This window comes from Callospermophilus lateralis, chromosome 4 (assembly GCF_048772815.1).
Source record: "Callospermophilus lateralis isolate mCalLat2 chromosome 4, mCalLat2.hap1, whole genome shotgun sequence".
Taxonomy (NCBI): domain Eukaryota; kingdom Metazoa; phylum Chordata; class Mammalia; order Rodentia; family Sciuridae; genus Callospermophilus; species Callospermophilus lateralis.
In genome coordinates this window covers 5,035,469-5,051,102 of record NC_135308.1, presented here as the reverse complement: position 1 = coordinate 5,051,102, position 15,634 = coordinate 5,035,469, and the positions used below count along the sequence as shown (strand labels likewise).

The window sequence follows — 15,634 nt, the reverse complement described above, 5'->3', positions numbered from 1 at the left end:
ACGAAGTTAAATTTAAACATCACAATATTTTTTCCATATAAGCACTTTTCAAACAAGCTTCCAGAAAAGTACAATTGCTTTCTTTATACAATAGGTTCAAATGAAGTCAAAATACATACTGGGATCAACACTTCTTTCAAAACTGCCACTACTACACTTTTTAGATTCACAGCTGAAGTTGAAAATGATCATTTCCTTTGTTTTGTTTTTCCCATCTCACTCTTCTTTCTTCTCAAAATAAGTGACTAATTAGGGAATATATGCATCACTTCAATTAAATTGCTCCGACATTGAAACATGTGGCCAATGATATTTCTTCCTGAGGAGATGAAGAGAAACTCATAAAACAAACACTGACAGCCCATTTTTCATGACTATAACTTCATAGTTTATTTAGTTCAGTTTTGGAGGCTAGAAGTCCAAGATTGGGTGGCCCCATTGGTTTGGCCTCTGGGGAGGACCTAACTGCAAATGGTATCACCGTGGTGGTACAGTACATGGGAGGAAGAGGTCACCTTTCCAAACAGAGAGCCAGAGAGGGACTCAGGAGGTAGGCTCACTTACAGGAGCTTGCTCTGGTGAGCCCAGGGGTTCCATGAGAGTTCCCTTAACCCCTTCTAAGGGCGTTCCCCCCAGCCAAGGACTCCTGTCTTCAATCTCGAGACAACTCATTTGCTCAGGAGAGGAGCTAGGCTGGCAGGCCCTGGAGGGGGAACTGAGGCGCTGTGTTTAGCTGTCCAGCCCACAGGCTGCTCCTTCCACACTTGGGGGCTGTACGACCGGCACCTTCCCTCACACCTCCCAGATTATTAAAAACAATGAAGGAGGGTGGGTGGGCCACAAGTCTCAGTGAGGCCACACCGAAGGCACTGCAGACTCAGGGTTCCCAGGCATCTCAGACCGTCGGTGTAACTGTCTAGTCCACAGCAGTGTTTCCCAAAGCGTGCCACCGGCATGCAGGTGGACTAGACAGCTGTGCACTTGTTTTAGATGACTTTCTGCTTATGGTAAGTCATCTTGGCTTTTAAGACATACATTTTTAAAAAATAATGTTAGGCAATATCAAGAAAAATAATAGTTGAAAAACATGGTAAAACTGGTGAAAAAATCCAATCAAAATGACTGCATTATATAATGAATTATTTATGGACTTAATATATTGACAGTACGTTTGTCATCACTAATGAAATACAGTGACCAGAGGACTGGGATAAGTTTAAGAGCCACAATTCAATTTCTAATAATCATTAATACTGCTGTTACTACTTATGGGCAAGATCTGTAGGAATAGTCTAGTTCTTTGCCTGGCTGACGTTTGCAGGGCTAAAGGTTCGTGAAATACTAGTGCCAGAAAGGCACATGGATGCACAGATTGACTGAACGGAAAGGCCCAAGGATCATCTAATCTAATGCCTCTGTTTAGGTATCTACTTGGATAGGACACACAGACAGTTGTGACACACAGGCAGGGAAGCCCCGCAGAGGTGGGGATCTCGTATGACACTCCTTCCACTTAGGCACTGTGCCCGCAGCGCTGGTGACTTTTCACTGTCCACATGACCTTCTTGTGACATACATGATCTTTGGGAACTGAGATTAGAAAGACAAATGGCATAGCTTTATCACTATCAAAATCATTTTTAGGAAACCAAAGGCCAAATGTTCTCTCTGATATGTGGATGCTAATCACAATGGGGATGGGGGAAGGAAGAAGAGAAGAATTTTGGAGCAGACAAGGGGAATGAAGGAGGGGGAGTGAGAATAGGAAAGGTAGTAGAAATGAATTTGACATTACTTTCCTACGTGCATACATGACCAACATCACGTACAACCAGAATGGGAAGTTATACTCCATATACATGTGTCAAGATACATTCTACTGTCATATATAATAAGAGTAAAAAAGTGATTTTTAGATTGATTTTCAGGGGTCTATCTCACATTGCGACTGCTGGGCACCAAGTCTATGAGACAGTACTGGTTAAAGGGGTCTATATTAAAAGAAAGGAAGGAAGGTGGGTGTTTCAGAGTCACAGATCTGGGTTTGAACTCTCCCACTTGCATGACAGGCCAGACATGTGATTTAGTATGCCTACATTTAATGCAATTTGTCCATTGGAAATGGGAAGTGATACCCCCATATACACAAGAGGAAACTGAGGCAGAAGTGAGTAGGTAAGCTGCCAGGGTCACAGGCCAGTAAGCCAGATCTGAAGCTAAGCGTTCATCCCTCTCACGCAGGAGTACTTACCAAATAGTACTAAAAGATCAGCTGTCATATCATCATTAGGATCAGTATTCCAACATAAATAGCTCACGCTACCCAGAGGCCCACCTCAACTGCTCCTTCTCAAGCAGAGCATTTCATGAGCACCATGCCCGAAATAATGCCTCCTTCTTCTGGATTCCCAGGTACCCTGTGCTGTGACACTCGTGTTCCACTTCTGTGGCTAGCATGACACATATGTGTACCCTGGCATGTGTCACGTGTATCCCTGGCGAATGTGAGAGACTATTAGGGCTGTGACAACCTCTTGTTACTTTATAACTCACATGGCATCTGCACAGAGTGCCTTGGCAGAACAGAAACGCAAAACCATGAGGGATGTCACCAGGGCTATGGAAACGGTGTTTCTAAAGCGCCTACCCTCAGTGGCAATCCGGCCCCAAAGGCCCCCATTAAGGAGTGTGTCCTCTCCCTTCAGCTTCCTAGAGAAGAAGGTGCTGGACATGGAGGACAAGCACACCCTGCAGCTGCGGTCCATGCGGGAGGAGAAGGACCAGCTGCGGGTGCTGGTGTCCCAGCAGAGCTCCGTCATCCAGGAGCTGGAGAAGCAGCTCGTCACCGCCACTGTCAACAACTCGGCCCTCCAAAAGCAGCAGCGCGACCTGATGGAGACGGTGCACAACCTGCTGACCATGGTGTCGGCGTCTGGCTGTAAGTGCGGCCCACACCCTCTCCGGGTGTCGGCACCCCTCACAGCCCTAGCACACTCCTTCAGAAGAGGCACCTTTCTCACGTATTTCATATGAAAGCTCCATCGGGTCTCAACGTAGAGCCAAGGAGAAAGGGAGGAGGCAGAGAAAAGGTAGGCGAGATACATGTCATCCCCACTATCCAGAGGCACAGCACCCGACACACTTCAGAGTGAGGGTGCACAGGGCCTGTTTTGCCCGAGACAAGCCTGGCAAGTTACTACACCGCAGCGGATCTCTGTTTCTCTGGGTTTTAAAGGGGAACACATAACCAGACCCACAATCACCTGTGGAGACTAATAAGATGATCCTTTGAGTGACAGGCACTGAGGAGGTGCCAGCTCCCCTTTCTTGTCCCGTCCTGCAATACACTTCACCTTCCTTACTCCCTAGCCCTTCAGCTGCAGGGGCACAGGAACTCAGGTCATTAACTGAAGATACATATATATATATATAATCTCTGGGGCATTCTGAGCTTTTTTTCCTGAGTGAATTCGACCCGGTACTTTGTGGCTCATCTTGTGATGGTCTTAACTCAGGCTCTTTTGACTCGATGCCCTTTGCATGTGAGTCGTGAATTCACACACAAGGATCGTATGTCTGAATCCATAAAAGAAGTCTGTTCCCACATTTTACTTGAGTCCTGCAGTTACTCCAGTTTCGACAGTCACTAGCAGAGGGCTGATTTCAGCGGGTGCCCAGCCGCAGGACAGAGAGGCAGGACGCCGATGCGAGAGCCGGGGACTCTGGGCTGCCAGCTGCAGTTCTACTCTCTCACAATTTGGGAAAATCACGTTTCCTTCACATTCATAGAAAAAGCAAAGGTAGTCAGTCATCTAACACGGCAAGGACCAGACGGTATGTGTCACCAGCTTTGATGAGTTGAAGGAGAGAAAGCCACCTGGCTCAGATCCTGGCAGAAAACCAGGAGCCGAGGGCTCCTCCTCTCCGTGAGCTCCACAGCCAGGGCCGCCTCTGTGCCCCAGGGGACGCGGAGAGCTCCGCTCCCTCCACAGGGCTCCACAAGGACAGACCACCTGTTTTTCTTTTTTGAATGTGGCAGAAAAGAAATTGGAAATGTGAATGTTGAAGAGTTGAAATTTGAAGAATGTCATAGTCCTAGAAATTTTAGGCTTAGTAGAGGAATTCAAAACATGCAGGTGAACATTACGTCCTTCAAAATACTAGCTGTCCACGGTACAGCTGCTAAAAGTCCAAAGACTACTAAATATCTCCCATGTGGTATTCTAAAAACAAATTAGGGTTAGCCGTGTGTGTGTGTGTGTGTGTGTGTGTGTGTGTGTGTGAAAGGGAAAAACACGCACTACGGCCCCAGTGGAAAAATGGCCTAAGGGACATGCAGGGGCCCTGAGGAAGAGCACTCTTAGGGTCCTTCTCTCACTTTTGTATATGAGTTTACCTGACTATACTCAAGATGAGAAATTTTCAAAAGGCACAGATACTGGGCTGTGAAATACCTGCGTTACATGCACTTGATAATACAAAAGTAAGTAAGGATGATTTTAGAATTCACAGGAAAACAGGTACTTTTTTAGAAAAGCTAAAACCTAGCATACCCTTTTTATTATAAAAATTCAAATGAAATAAGTCACCATATAATTGGTTCTTGAAATAACAAGTTTTATCTTTTTGTAAATTCCATTTAAATGCTTTTTTTTTTAAACACAGCTAAGAACCCTATTGTCGATAAAGAGGAACGTAATATTTTCAGAGACTGTGCTGAAGTATTCAAATCCGGACTCACCGCTCCTGGCGTCTACACGCTGACGTTTCCCAATTCCACAGAAGAGAGAAAGGTAAGGCATCAATTGCCCTCACTGCCTGCCTGGCTGTGGGGCCTTGTGGGCTGAGGACTCCCCAGCAGAACCCAGCCCCAGGACCCTCTGCAGCCCACGCCCTGCATTAAGGGGCTACGAGTGGACTCGGCCACTGTGTGCTAATAGAGTGGACCGTCCACCTCATCCTCCACAGGAGATGTTGTGCTTGAACAATGGCTGCTTTCCTTGGAGGCCAGGATCATTTCATTGATTTTATAGAAAATCTCTTAAAAAACCTGAGTCTGCATAACCATAGTTTGTCTTCTGATCATTTTTCCAAGCAATGTTTGTGTTCCACGAAGGAAGAAGGAGGAAGAGGCTCATTCACGCGTGCACAGTGCTTCTCTGAGCCAATGTTTACACACATTTCCCATCTTATTAGAGTAGACATGTGCACCAGAGGTTTAATAAAATTAGGAATTTTTACTAATTTTACTAGTCGGACGGTCACCTTGAGCCCAGGAATGGGAGACCCAGGGACGTGTACTGCACTGCCACGGAATTCTGGGGGGATGCTCTCCTTTCTCTAACCCGCGGGTGTGGTGCCATTGGTACTTCTGCCCTGCTGTGATTGACCACTATTGCCCTGTGCCATCGGTACAAATGCCACCCTGAGCCACAGGCCAAGGGCATCTCCGTGTCACCGTTGACGTGGCTTCACCCTTTGGACTTGCTGACAGGTGCCCAGACACTCAGGTCTGCAGTACACAGAGATGGGGGGGTCGTCTGTGGCCCCTCCTAACACAGTCTGGAAGAGCCCAGGAGAGCAACTGCTTTTCTTGTCGAGTGCAGGTGTGTTCCACTACCACCTAGGAAGCAGCACCATCAGCATCTTGCCACAGGCCAAGGAGGCTCACAGCTGAACACAGCTACCCTTCCAGATTCTGATTACAGACCTAGCACGTCTCCCGAAGCTGCTCTGGGAGATTCTGAGTCTTAACTGTGTGAAGAAAACCACTTCCTTGGGAAATATTTCAGTGTGGCTTCTTTTAGGGATGGAGATACGCATGAGGTACTATGACACTACAGGAGAATCAGTGTGAAGTTAAGTCGACGCTCGATGGTTGTATACCCTAAATGTGTACCAATATGGCTGCACTTAAAGGTAGATGCTGCATACTGAAACACCACTCCAGAAAACCCACTTAATACTGGAGCAGAATGGACGTCTAACAGGCTTCTGGAAGTATATTCTTTTTGAACCCATCATTATCCTCGGTATTTAACATAGTATCAAAGAAAAACACAGGCTTTAAAGGTTTAAAGATGTGGAATTTGAAACAGTAACATAAACCTTGATTATGAATTTAAAGATAAATACTGTGCTATTTAAGATAATTCTTTCCAAAGAAATCTCTAATTCATTCATGCTGCTTTAAATCAACCTTGAAAATGAGTTAATGTCCCCAGAGGCCTAGAAGCAATGCATCAGGGGAGAAAAGAAACACAAAACAGCCCGCTACAGATGAAGAAGCCATCATCGCTAGGCTAAGCCTGTAAATCCCCTCTGTGATGGGTCTGCATGACAAGTCTTCTCCTGTGATTGCTCCTCACCAGAGGCCTGCATGGGGACAGGAACGTCCAGGAGGACAGAGAATGCGGGCTGATCATGCAGATCCGGGGACAGCACTGAGGACACAGCGCCGTCCTGCTGCAGTAGGAATGTTCTTCCGGCTTGGCTCAGTGTTCCCAGCATGCACGGCCCCCCCCCCCCCGAACGGCCCCCCGACCCCCACCATGGAGTGACCAAAACGCTCTGCAGAAAGAAGAAAACATTGAGCACACTGGGATTATGTGTCAGGTCGTGGTTGGAAACATAAGGATTTATATCCCCTCTAAATATCTACAGTAAAAATAAATCCATTTACACAGCAAGAAACAATAATCTTTCAAAACCTCAACTTTCCCATCTTTAAAATAAGTGGTCTAGATTTAGTTACCTCTGAATTCCTCCCAGATTTAAGACTTTATAATTCACCATCTGATCTGGGGAGACAGACAGACTTGGGTTTAAATTCCAGCCCTGCCCATCCAAGGCTCAGACCAAAACATTTCACCTCTCTGAGCTGTTTCCTCATCTGCCACATGATGACAACACCCAGCCCTGGAGAAGTGCAGGACCCAGGACAGGACCTGAAATAAAAAGTGGGGGCTTCCCCCAGGACCAGATGGATACACAGCCGAGTTCTACAAGACCTTTAAAGAAGTACTAATACCAATACTCCTCAAATTATTTCATGAAATAGAAAAAGAGGAAACACTTCCAAACTCATTCTATGAGGCCAATATCACCCTATTTCCAAAACCAAAGACACTTTAAAGAAAGGAAACTTCAGACCAATATCTAATGAACATAGATGCAAAAATCCTTGATAAAATTCTGGCAAATTGAATATAAAAACATATCAAAAAAGACTGTGCACCATGATTGAGTGGGGTTCATTCCAGGGATGCAAGGTTGGCTCAACATATGGAAATCAATAAATGTAATTCATCACATCAATAGACTTAAACATAAGAATCATATGATCAACTCAATAGATGCAGAAAAAGCATTTGACAAAATACAGTCCCTCTTTATGTCCAAACATTAGAAAAACTAGGGATAACAGGAACATATCTCAACATCATAAAAGCTACCTATGCTAAAATCCAGGCCAACATCATTCTAAATGGAGAAAAATTGAAAGCATTCCCTCTAAAAACTGGAACAAAACAGGGATGCCCTCTTTCGCCAGTTCTATTTAACATAGTTCTTGAAACACTGGCCAGAGCAATTAGACAGATGAAAGAAATTAAAGGGATACAGAGAGGTAAAGAAGAACTTAAACTAGCACTGTTTTCTGACAATATGATTCTATACCTAGAGGACCCAAAAAGCTTCACCAGAAAACTTCTAGACCTAGTAAATGCCAGCAAAGTAGCAGGATACAAAACCAACACCCATAAATCAAATGCAATTCTGTATGTCAGTGACATATTCTCTGAAAGGGAAACAAGGAAAACTACCCCATTTACAATAGTCTCAAAAAAAAAAAAAAAAAAAAAAAAAAACCAAACAAAAAACAAACAAAAAATACACCTTGGGAATCAACCTAGTGAAAGACCTCTCCAATGAAAACTATAGAACGCTAAAGAAGACTGAGGAAGATAGAAAGATCTACCTTGTTCTTGGATAGGCAGAATTAATATTGTCAAAATGATTACACTACCAGAAGTGGATCAAGGACCTAGGAATTAAACCAGAGACACTGTGTCTGTTACAAAAAAAAAAGTAAGCCCAAATCTCCATCATGTTAAATTAAGCCCTCTCAACATCCTCAATAAGACTCCTATAGCACGATAATTAATAAAGAATCAATAAATGGGAAGGATTCAAACTAAAAAGCTTCTTCTCATCAAAAGAAACAATCAGTGAGGTGAATAGAGAGCCTTCTAATTGGGCACAAATTCTTATCACACGCATGACATACAATCAATCAACAATTATATGAAAAATGTTCAACATCTCTAGCAATTAGAGAAATGCAAATCAAAACTACTCTAAGGTATCATCTCACTCCAGTCAGAATGGCAGCTATTAAGAACACAAACAACAATAAGTGTTGGCGAGGATGTGGGGGAAAAGGTACACTCATACACTGCTGGTGGGACTGCAAATTGGTGTAACCACTCTGAGAAGCAGTATGGGGAATCCTTGGAAAACTGGGCATGGAACCACATTTGACCTAGCTATCCCACTCCTCGATCTAAACCCAAAGGACTTAAAAATAGCATACTGTAGTGATGCAGCCACTTCAACATTTATAGCAGCACAATTCACAACAGCTAAACTGGAACCAACCTAGAGGCCCTTCAGTAGATGAATGGATAAAGAAGATGTGGCATATACACAATGGAATATTATTTAGCATTAAAAGAGAATAAAATCATGGCATTTGCAGGCAAATGGATGAAGCTGGAGAATACAGCATTAAGTGAAATTAGCCAAGCCCAAAAAACCAAATGTCAAATGATTTCTCTGATTTAAGGATGCTGATCCATAATATGGGGGTGGGGAATGTGAGGATTAAATGAACTCTAGATAGGGCAAAGGGGTAGGGAAGTTGGTGGAATGAGATGGCCATCATTACCCTAAGTACATGTAAGAAGACACGAAGGATGTGACCCTACTCTGTATACAACCAGAGATATGAAAAATTGTGCTCTATGTGTAGTATGAATTGTAATGCATTCTGTTGTCATATATAACAAATCAAAATTTTAAAAAAAAGTGGGGGCTTCCCCCAAAGAACATGGGGCAGCTCTGCACAGCAGAGTACCCAATCTTGCCCTGGGTCATTTAATTCAAGAAATGAATCTTCAATAGCTCTTTGGACAGATCTTCTTCCAAAAGGCCCAAGTATCGCAACTTTAATTTTTGAAATTTAATTAGTTTTCTGTAGAAGATAGACACGGCAACAGGGCATTTATCAGGAGCACGAAGACAGTGTGCCCGCACACCGACGGAAGCAGGCTGCCATGTGTGGATTGGCAAGGGCGAGGGCATCGCCAGCACTGTGCTTTTCCAGTCCTGACACAGTCTGTTCATTATCCCCCGCGTGTCTCCTGGCTATGTGGACAGCCGAACACGCCCTCTACATGTTTAATGACCAGTTTCACCCAAATACATCTGTTTTTACAAATCCTCTGATTTTTAACAAATCCGGATGAAGTATTAAAAAAATGTTCTAAGAAGCTGATGGTGACGACTAAAGGAGTCAGACAGATGGTGACGTGGAACAAGTTGATTTTGCAGACTTGACTCCCATGGAGTCTTCTCCACAGGAGAGAGGGCACATCCTTAGGTGTCACTAGTTACATGGTGCCTCTTGGCACTGAAGAGTTGAAGGTTCCCGAATGAGGACAGGCCCACTGAGAGCCATGCCAATGCTTCCCCCCACCACCAAGCCCTTAGGTGCCAGAGGACTGACCACTGTGCTCACACCAGCGTGCTCACCCACCTACTGATTCCATGGATTTACAAAGCCCATGGGCAGAACGGAGCAGCACTGTCCACTTTGTTGACCACAGGCAAACCAGGAGGCAGTGTGACTCATGAGCCGATTTCCAGTTGAGCCAAACAGAGGGACTTTTGAACAAAGGGTCGAGCTTCTCTGTTTGGCAGCATGATGCAATGTAAATACATTATGCAGGAATTAAAGGGGCCTCTTCAGTCCCTGTATGCTATGGTGCAGCTGCCTGCCTTGATCAGATCGCATCTCAGCAGTCATGCAGGGTTAGGGTCTGGCATAGTGCTGGAAGAGGGGAGTGGGATTCCCATGACAATTAATAAAGTCACATCAATACAATGTGATAATAAGGGGATTCCTTTAGCAGATCCAATTTCTAGAGTTGATTAATCTATGGAACTAATTTTCTCATCCATAATTGTGATTTTCTTTCATGGCACCTATCTTTCCAAAGGTTCACTAGACAGGGCAACTTGAACCTGTGACCTTTGTAGAGGTATAGGACTGTGAGAGAGAAAAGCCCTTGCAGAACACGGTGGCTCAGTCACAGTTCTCTGGCTCCATGGGGATGATGTACAGGCAGCCTGCTTGGCTTCCGGGCTCCAGCTTCCTCACATGTACAACATAGGAGCAGGACCAGGGGCTCCTTGGTTATCATTTAGCTCTCACCCCTAGATCCTAACTCAAAAATACAGCTCCCACTTAAGCTTACCCTGCCCAAACTGGCTCCCTTACTCTCCAAAAGGCCATGGAAAACAACAAAGGAAGAATGTTTATGATTATTCTTGAACTTTAATATTTCTTACCTCGTATGCTGTAAAGAAATCATCTTACTTTTGGGAAATTTTTTCTTATTGTCCTAGTATAATCTCATTATTGAAAACTATTTATGTAATCTTATTTTCAGGGGTTTTTAATTTCATAATAAAACTCCAGCTGAGTTGAAATTGAGCATGCATGCACTTAGCCCAAAAAAGAATTCTATGTTCTGGACAAAGTTTAAACCCACTGAGCCAGCTCAGAGGCAGAAATAAAGACTGTCAGGAAGAAAAATACCATGGGTGATGTGCATAGTGCAGAGAAGCCTGAACCTGGGGGCCCAGCCGCCTGGCCAGGCTCTGGCCCACTGTGCTGGCACACTGGTGCCCCAGGGCCCTGTGCTCAGCGGTGAACTGAGAAACCTGGTTCTTATTGCACACAGAGGCAGCCTCAGCTCCAGCAAGGACGCCGCAGGGTCCAGGGACTCTTCAGTGGAAGAGCATCCCCTTTGCCAACTCCACAGGGCGGGCAGGGACAGGCAAGCACTGACAGTGTCGCGAGGCTGAGGACACAAGTTAAGGGTTCTGGACCTGCTGAAGGTGTGGATGGAGGGCCATCTGCTGGAATGTCTCATTCACAAAGAATCTCTCAGGAAACTGCATGGGGGTCATCTAAGGGCTAAGATTCACCCCACCCTTCTCCCAGAGACCCTGTGGACGCAGCTCCCAGCAGGTGTCCACACTTCTGTTCCCAAGATGGAGTCCCAGGTCTCTGGTGTGACTGTGCCCTTCCCTTTCACAGGCCTACTGCGACATGGACACCAGTGGCGGGGGGTGGACCGTCATCCAGCGCCGCGAGGATGGCAGTGTCGACTTCCAGCGGTCGTGGAAAGAGTACAAAATGGTACGCGTGTCCCTTAAAGCAGCTTGAAAGAAGTGATTTCCTCTGTGCATACTAGCTTTCAAGTCCTCAGAGCCTTGGTTGCAGACCCAAAACCAACCAATGACTTTGAGGCAGACTTTTAGGAAAGATTCTTTCCAGGGGTGCTGCTGGCTCCCCATTCAGTCGGATCCACCCAAGTGAGGCTGCGTTTGCTCTCAGGCCAGCCCCAGGCGAGCAGCAACACCATGTGCTGACCCGGGTGGGTGCACCTCAGGTGCTCCTCGAGTGTGTTTGGTTGTGCTACTTGTGTCACTACTGGCTTTCTTCCAGGAACACCTTAGCTCCTTAAAACTGATGTTTTAAAAATCCACTGTCCTCTAAGAAAGGTCCTGCGTCTGCGCAGCACAGGGAGCGGGTGGCTCTGCTGATTGGCAGGTTGTCCAAGGGAAAGAGATACACTGCTGATTTACTTGAAACTTCACAAAGAGAAACTTCATGAAGTGACTGAACTCTGCTTGGGCCCAGGGCTTTGGCGACCCCTCCGGAGAGTACTGGCTGGGGAACGAGCTGGTCTCACAGCTGACGAACCGGCAGCGCTACCTGCTCAGAATACACCTGCGGGACTGGGAGGGTGGCGAGGCGTACTCGCTGTACGAGCACTTCTACCTGTCCAGCGAGGAGCTCAACTACAGGTAAGCCCTTGGGATCGGAAAGAACTGGGGGATGTTCTTATTCCAGAACCCGAGATCCACGTTGAAGTAGCCAAGATTTAGACACAGACCGCCTCTGACTCATTACTGTCTTTAGTTGAGTTTCCCGGTTTTCAGATCTAACTTTGTTATGACAATACTAGGGAAACTTTTTGGAATTTTTTGGTTGTGCTTCCTGTGTATCTTCAGAGACCAGACCCTCCAGGGCGGACGGTGGTATCCACACCCACCCAAACAGTAAGTGAATGCTGAGTGTCCCCATGATGACATGTAACGTGGCTATCGTGACAGATGAACACCTGGGACTATGTTGTTTTCTCCCAAAGGATATTAATATTTTTTTTTGAAGTTTAAACACAACTAATTGTTGTGTTCAAATTTGAAACTGAAGTTTAAAATGAGGTGGACGTTTACTAGGCTTCCTCTTTTCTCTAAAGTACATCTTATCCACAGCACCCCTTTAATATTTGTGCTGTCTCCACACATCTGGTGGCAAAAATCTTAAATGTTCCAATGACGTGTGGAAACTTGACCAGGATTCTGGCTCTGAGTGCCAGCAGGCAAGACGGGGCAGCTCAGGGGCCTGACGTGGTGCAGGAGCAGCTCAGGAGCAGAGGCACCCCCAGGCACTCCCTGTGCAGTGTATGTGGCAGGGAGCCACTGGGAGGATGTGGCACCCAAGGAACACATATGAGAAGAGCCGTCACCAGTGCCACCCCACAGCAGCCCAAAGAGCGCAGGCTCCTGGGGTTTGGCAACCATGGAGCACCTACTGTGAGGCCACAGCAGCAAATGGAGCCCCAAACAGCATCACAGACAGCAGTTCTCACCGGGCCTGCAGTCGTCCATTGATGCCCGACCCCTCAGGCCTGGGGTGGCTTCCTAGGGAGCTGGCTGCAAGCCCAGGTACCTGACCAGACCCCTGGAAGTGATACGACGCCCAGGGCGCCCTGCTCTAAGGCAGCGGACCCGAATTCAGAAGCATGCCTTGAGAGCAGATAAACACTGTGTGACTTTTAAAAAGTCCTTGGAACGCAGTCCATCAATTCTCATCAGAGAGCAGGCTCCCTTGGAGATGAACAGAGATAGCGTCTGGGCCTCCCGGTGGGTCCCACTCAACTGCAAAGGCATCAGAACGTCCACGCGTTCAGAGACATGAGTGGTCAGTCCTTGTGGTACCTCCAAGTTAAATATTTTTTCAACTGGCAATAGTTAGCAATCTACAATAGGAATTTTTTAAAAAAAGAAACACAAAAATTAAGGATTAGACTGTTTGGATAAGAAGATTTTACAAAATGGGTCATTACCCTTGTATGCTGACACTGTAAAAACATTTTAAACTGGAGATGGATCTTAACAGATATTTCCTTTAGAAATGTAATCAAATTTTGGACATGCCACTCTAAAAACACACATGGGTTGAAAGCTTAATATACTTGGAAATGTAAAATAGATTAAAAATTACTATCCTAAGAAACATGATGCTACTGAGAGGAGAGAATCGTGATGGGATCATGAGTTCTGATGGCTGCAATGTCTCAGAATGTCAACTGTGTATAAGCAGGTGCTTTTCCCCCATGAAGAAATGTCCCTAAGTGATGGAAAACTGTGAAGTACACATTATAAGACATGGATAAATTCATCAACAGAATGGGATTCTTTTCAACTCAAATGTATTTGTACATGAAACCTTCAATATTGTTTAGTTTTCACCAACAACATCACTGCAGTTTTATGAAAACACTGAGATTTAACTGTTAAATGTTGCATTACGTCCTTACCCCACTGTCATGAAAAAATCAACCAGAACCAATTTAAAGCAATTTCCAGAGTATAGCTATTTTTATAGTCAAATTTAAAAGAAAGCAAAGTGATTGACACAAGAGCTACTCAGAACCCACACCTGGGGACCTCACTGGACAGGCCCCTCACCCTGACCTTTACAGCTATACCCCTGCTAAGGCGGGCACCGGCGTGGAAACAACAGAGGAGCAGCGTGTACCTGGGGCGGGTCCCAGGGCCACCACTTACTCTCGACTTTAGGCAAGTTTGTCTCTCTGAACCCTGATGGCTTCCTATGTAAGAGCAGTGGTGGCCCCCGGCTCTGGGGCTGTCAGGAGCACTCCACACGCCCGCCTGCCTGCATGCCTGGGACCAGCCAACCTCCCCCTTGTCCTGGCACTCCTTGCCAACAGGAACACTTAAAAATTCTGCAGGTTCCAAGGAGGGGGTTAGCAACTGTCATCAGGTCTCAAAAATAAGCACAACTTTGGGGCTTCAAGTATCGCTCTCCTGCAACATGGCAGGGCCCTGGCCCAGGTCCTCCTGTTCCCGTATCTCCATCAGGTCACGGCACTCTAGGACACGGAGCCTGGTGCCCTGGTTCACCCCTCCCACAGCCACGCCCATCATGGAAAGCAAGCTCTGGTCTGTCCCAGACCATCAACCTGTGGGCTTTCTGAGGCAATGACTAGAGCACGGTTACGGGAAGATTTTACAAAGCACACACAGTCTCCCACCTTTCCTCAGGGTCTCTTTGCAAGCACAGCAATGACGACGAACGCCATACTTGTGCAATCTTCTACAAGTATGTGCTGCTATCTGGTGTCCCAGGATCACATTTCCTCCTTTCTCATGGCTGAACAGGTTGACCACACCACAGTAGAGAAATAGGGCACAGCAAGGCCCATGGTTTATTTTCTATGCAGTTCTATTGATTTCGACTCCAAACTCGAGGACCATCCTTTGTCTGCTCCCTTCTCTGTGCCACCCCCACCCCTACTGGAAACAATGAGGCTGGTCAGCGTCTTGGACTCCTTTCCGTGTGGATAGGGACTGGTGCCCCCCCCAGTGGGGGGAGGTCCCTCCATGCTGCAGCCCACTCTTCTGTTTATCTGAAAGCAGCAGGAAAATCAATTACAGGGCCCTTCAGTCCCTGTTGATGCTTGTGCAAGTGATGTGTGTTGAAGTTTTCACAAAAACATCCCTCTTTGCTGAAGGATTTGATGATAAGTTGGTTCCTGTTTATACCAGTGCAAACTATTTTGTCCAGGGTAGGCACTGAAGTGCACTGGCCAGTCCACAGCACGCTGCTGTAGAATGGAATTCTTCACTATGAGAAATTTTCCACTACGGTAAACCAATGACCCGAGCCAATTACGGTTTTTATTTTTTCCTTTTGCATGCTTACAGGATTCACCTTAAAGGACTTTCAGGCACAGCCGGCAAAATAAGCAGCATTAGCCAGCCAGGAAATGACTTTAGCACAAAGGATGCGGACAACGACAAATGTATCTGCAAATGCTCGCAAATGCTGACAGGAGGTAGGGCGACTCTTCTGCATGGGCAAGGGGTACTTTGAAAGTGCAAAAGCCTGGCAATTGGGACTTCAAATGTGACTAGTAACAATGTCCAAAATTTCATAAATAGACATACTACCTTGATATAGGCAAATTTG

General features: G+C 45.9%; 2 protein-coding genes across 3 annotated transcripts in view; one reads left to right on the top strand and one right to left on the bottom strand.

Moving 5' to 3' along the window:
* The window catches only part of Mcph1 (microcephalin 1), a 190,520-nt gene that overhangs the window by 87,746 nt on the left and 87,140 nt on the right, over nucleotides 1-15,634 (bottom strand). The gene's annotated exons all lie outside the window — the stretch shown is intronic.
* The window catches only part of Angpt2 (angiopoietin 2), a 51,065-nt gene that overhangs the window by 31,981 nt on the left and 3,450 nt on the right, over nucleotides 1-15,634 (top strand). Inside the window, exons 4-8 of the mRNA XM_076853500.2 lie at nucleotides 2,706-2,938; nucleotides 4,666-4,793; nucleotides 11,387-11,488; nucleotides 11,993-12,159; nucleotides 15,370-15,500. Coding sequence (XP_076709615.1) covers nucleotides 2,706-2,938; nucleotides 4,666-4,793; nucleotides 11,387-11,488; nucleotides 11,993-12,159; nucleotides 15,370-15,500 — 761 coding nt within the window. The remainder of the gene's footprint in view (nucleotides 1-2,705; nucleotides 2,939-4,665; nucleotides 4,794-11,386; nucleotides 11,489-11,992; nucleotides 12,160-15,369; nucleotides 15,501-15,634) is intronic.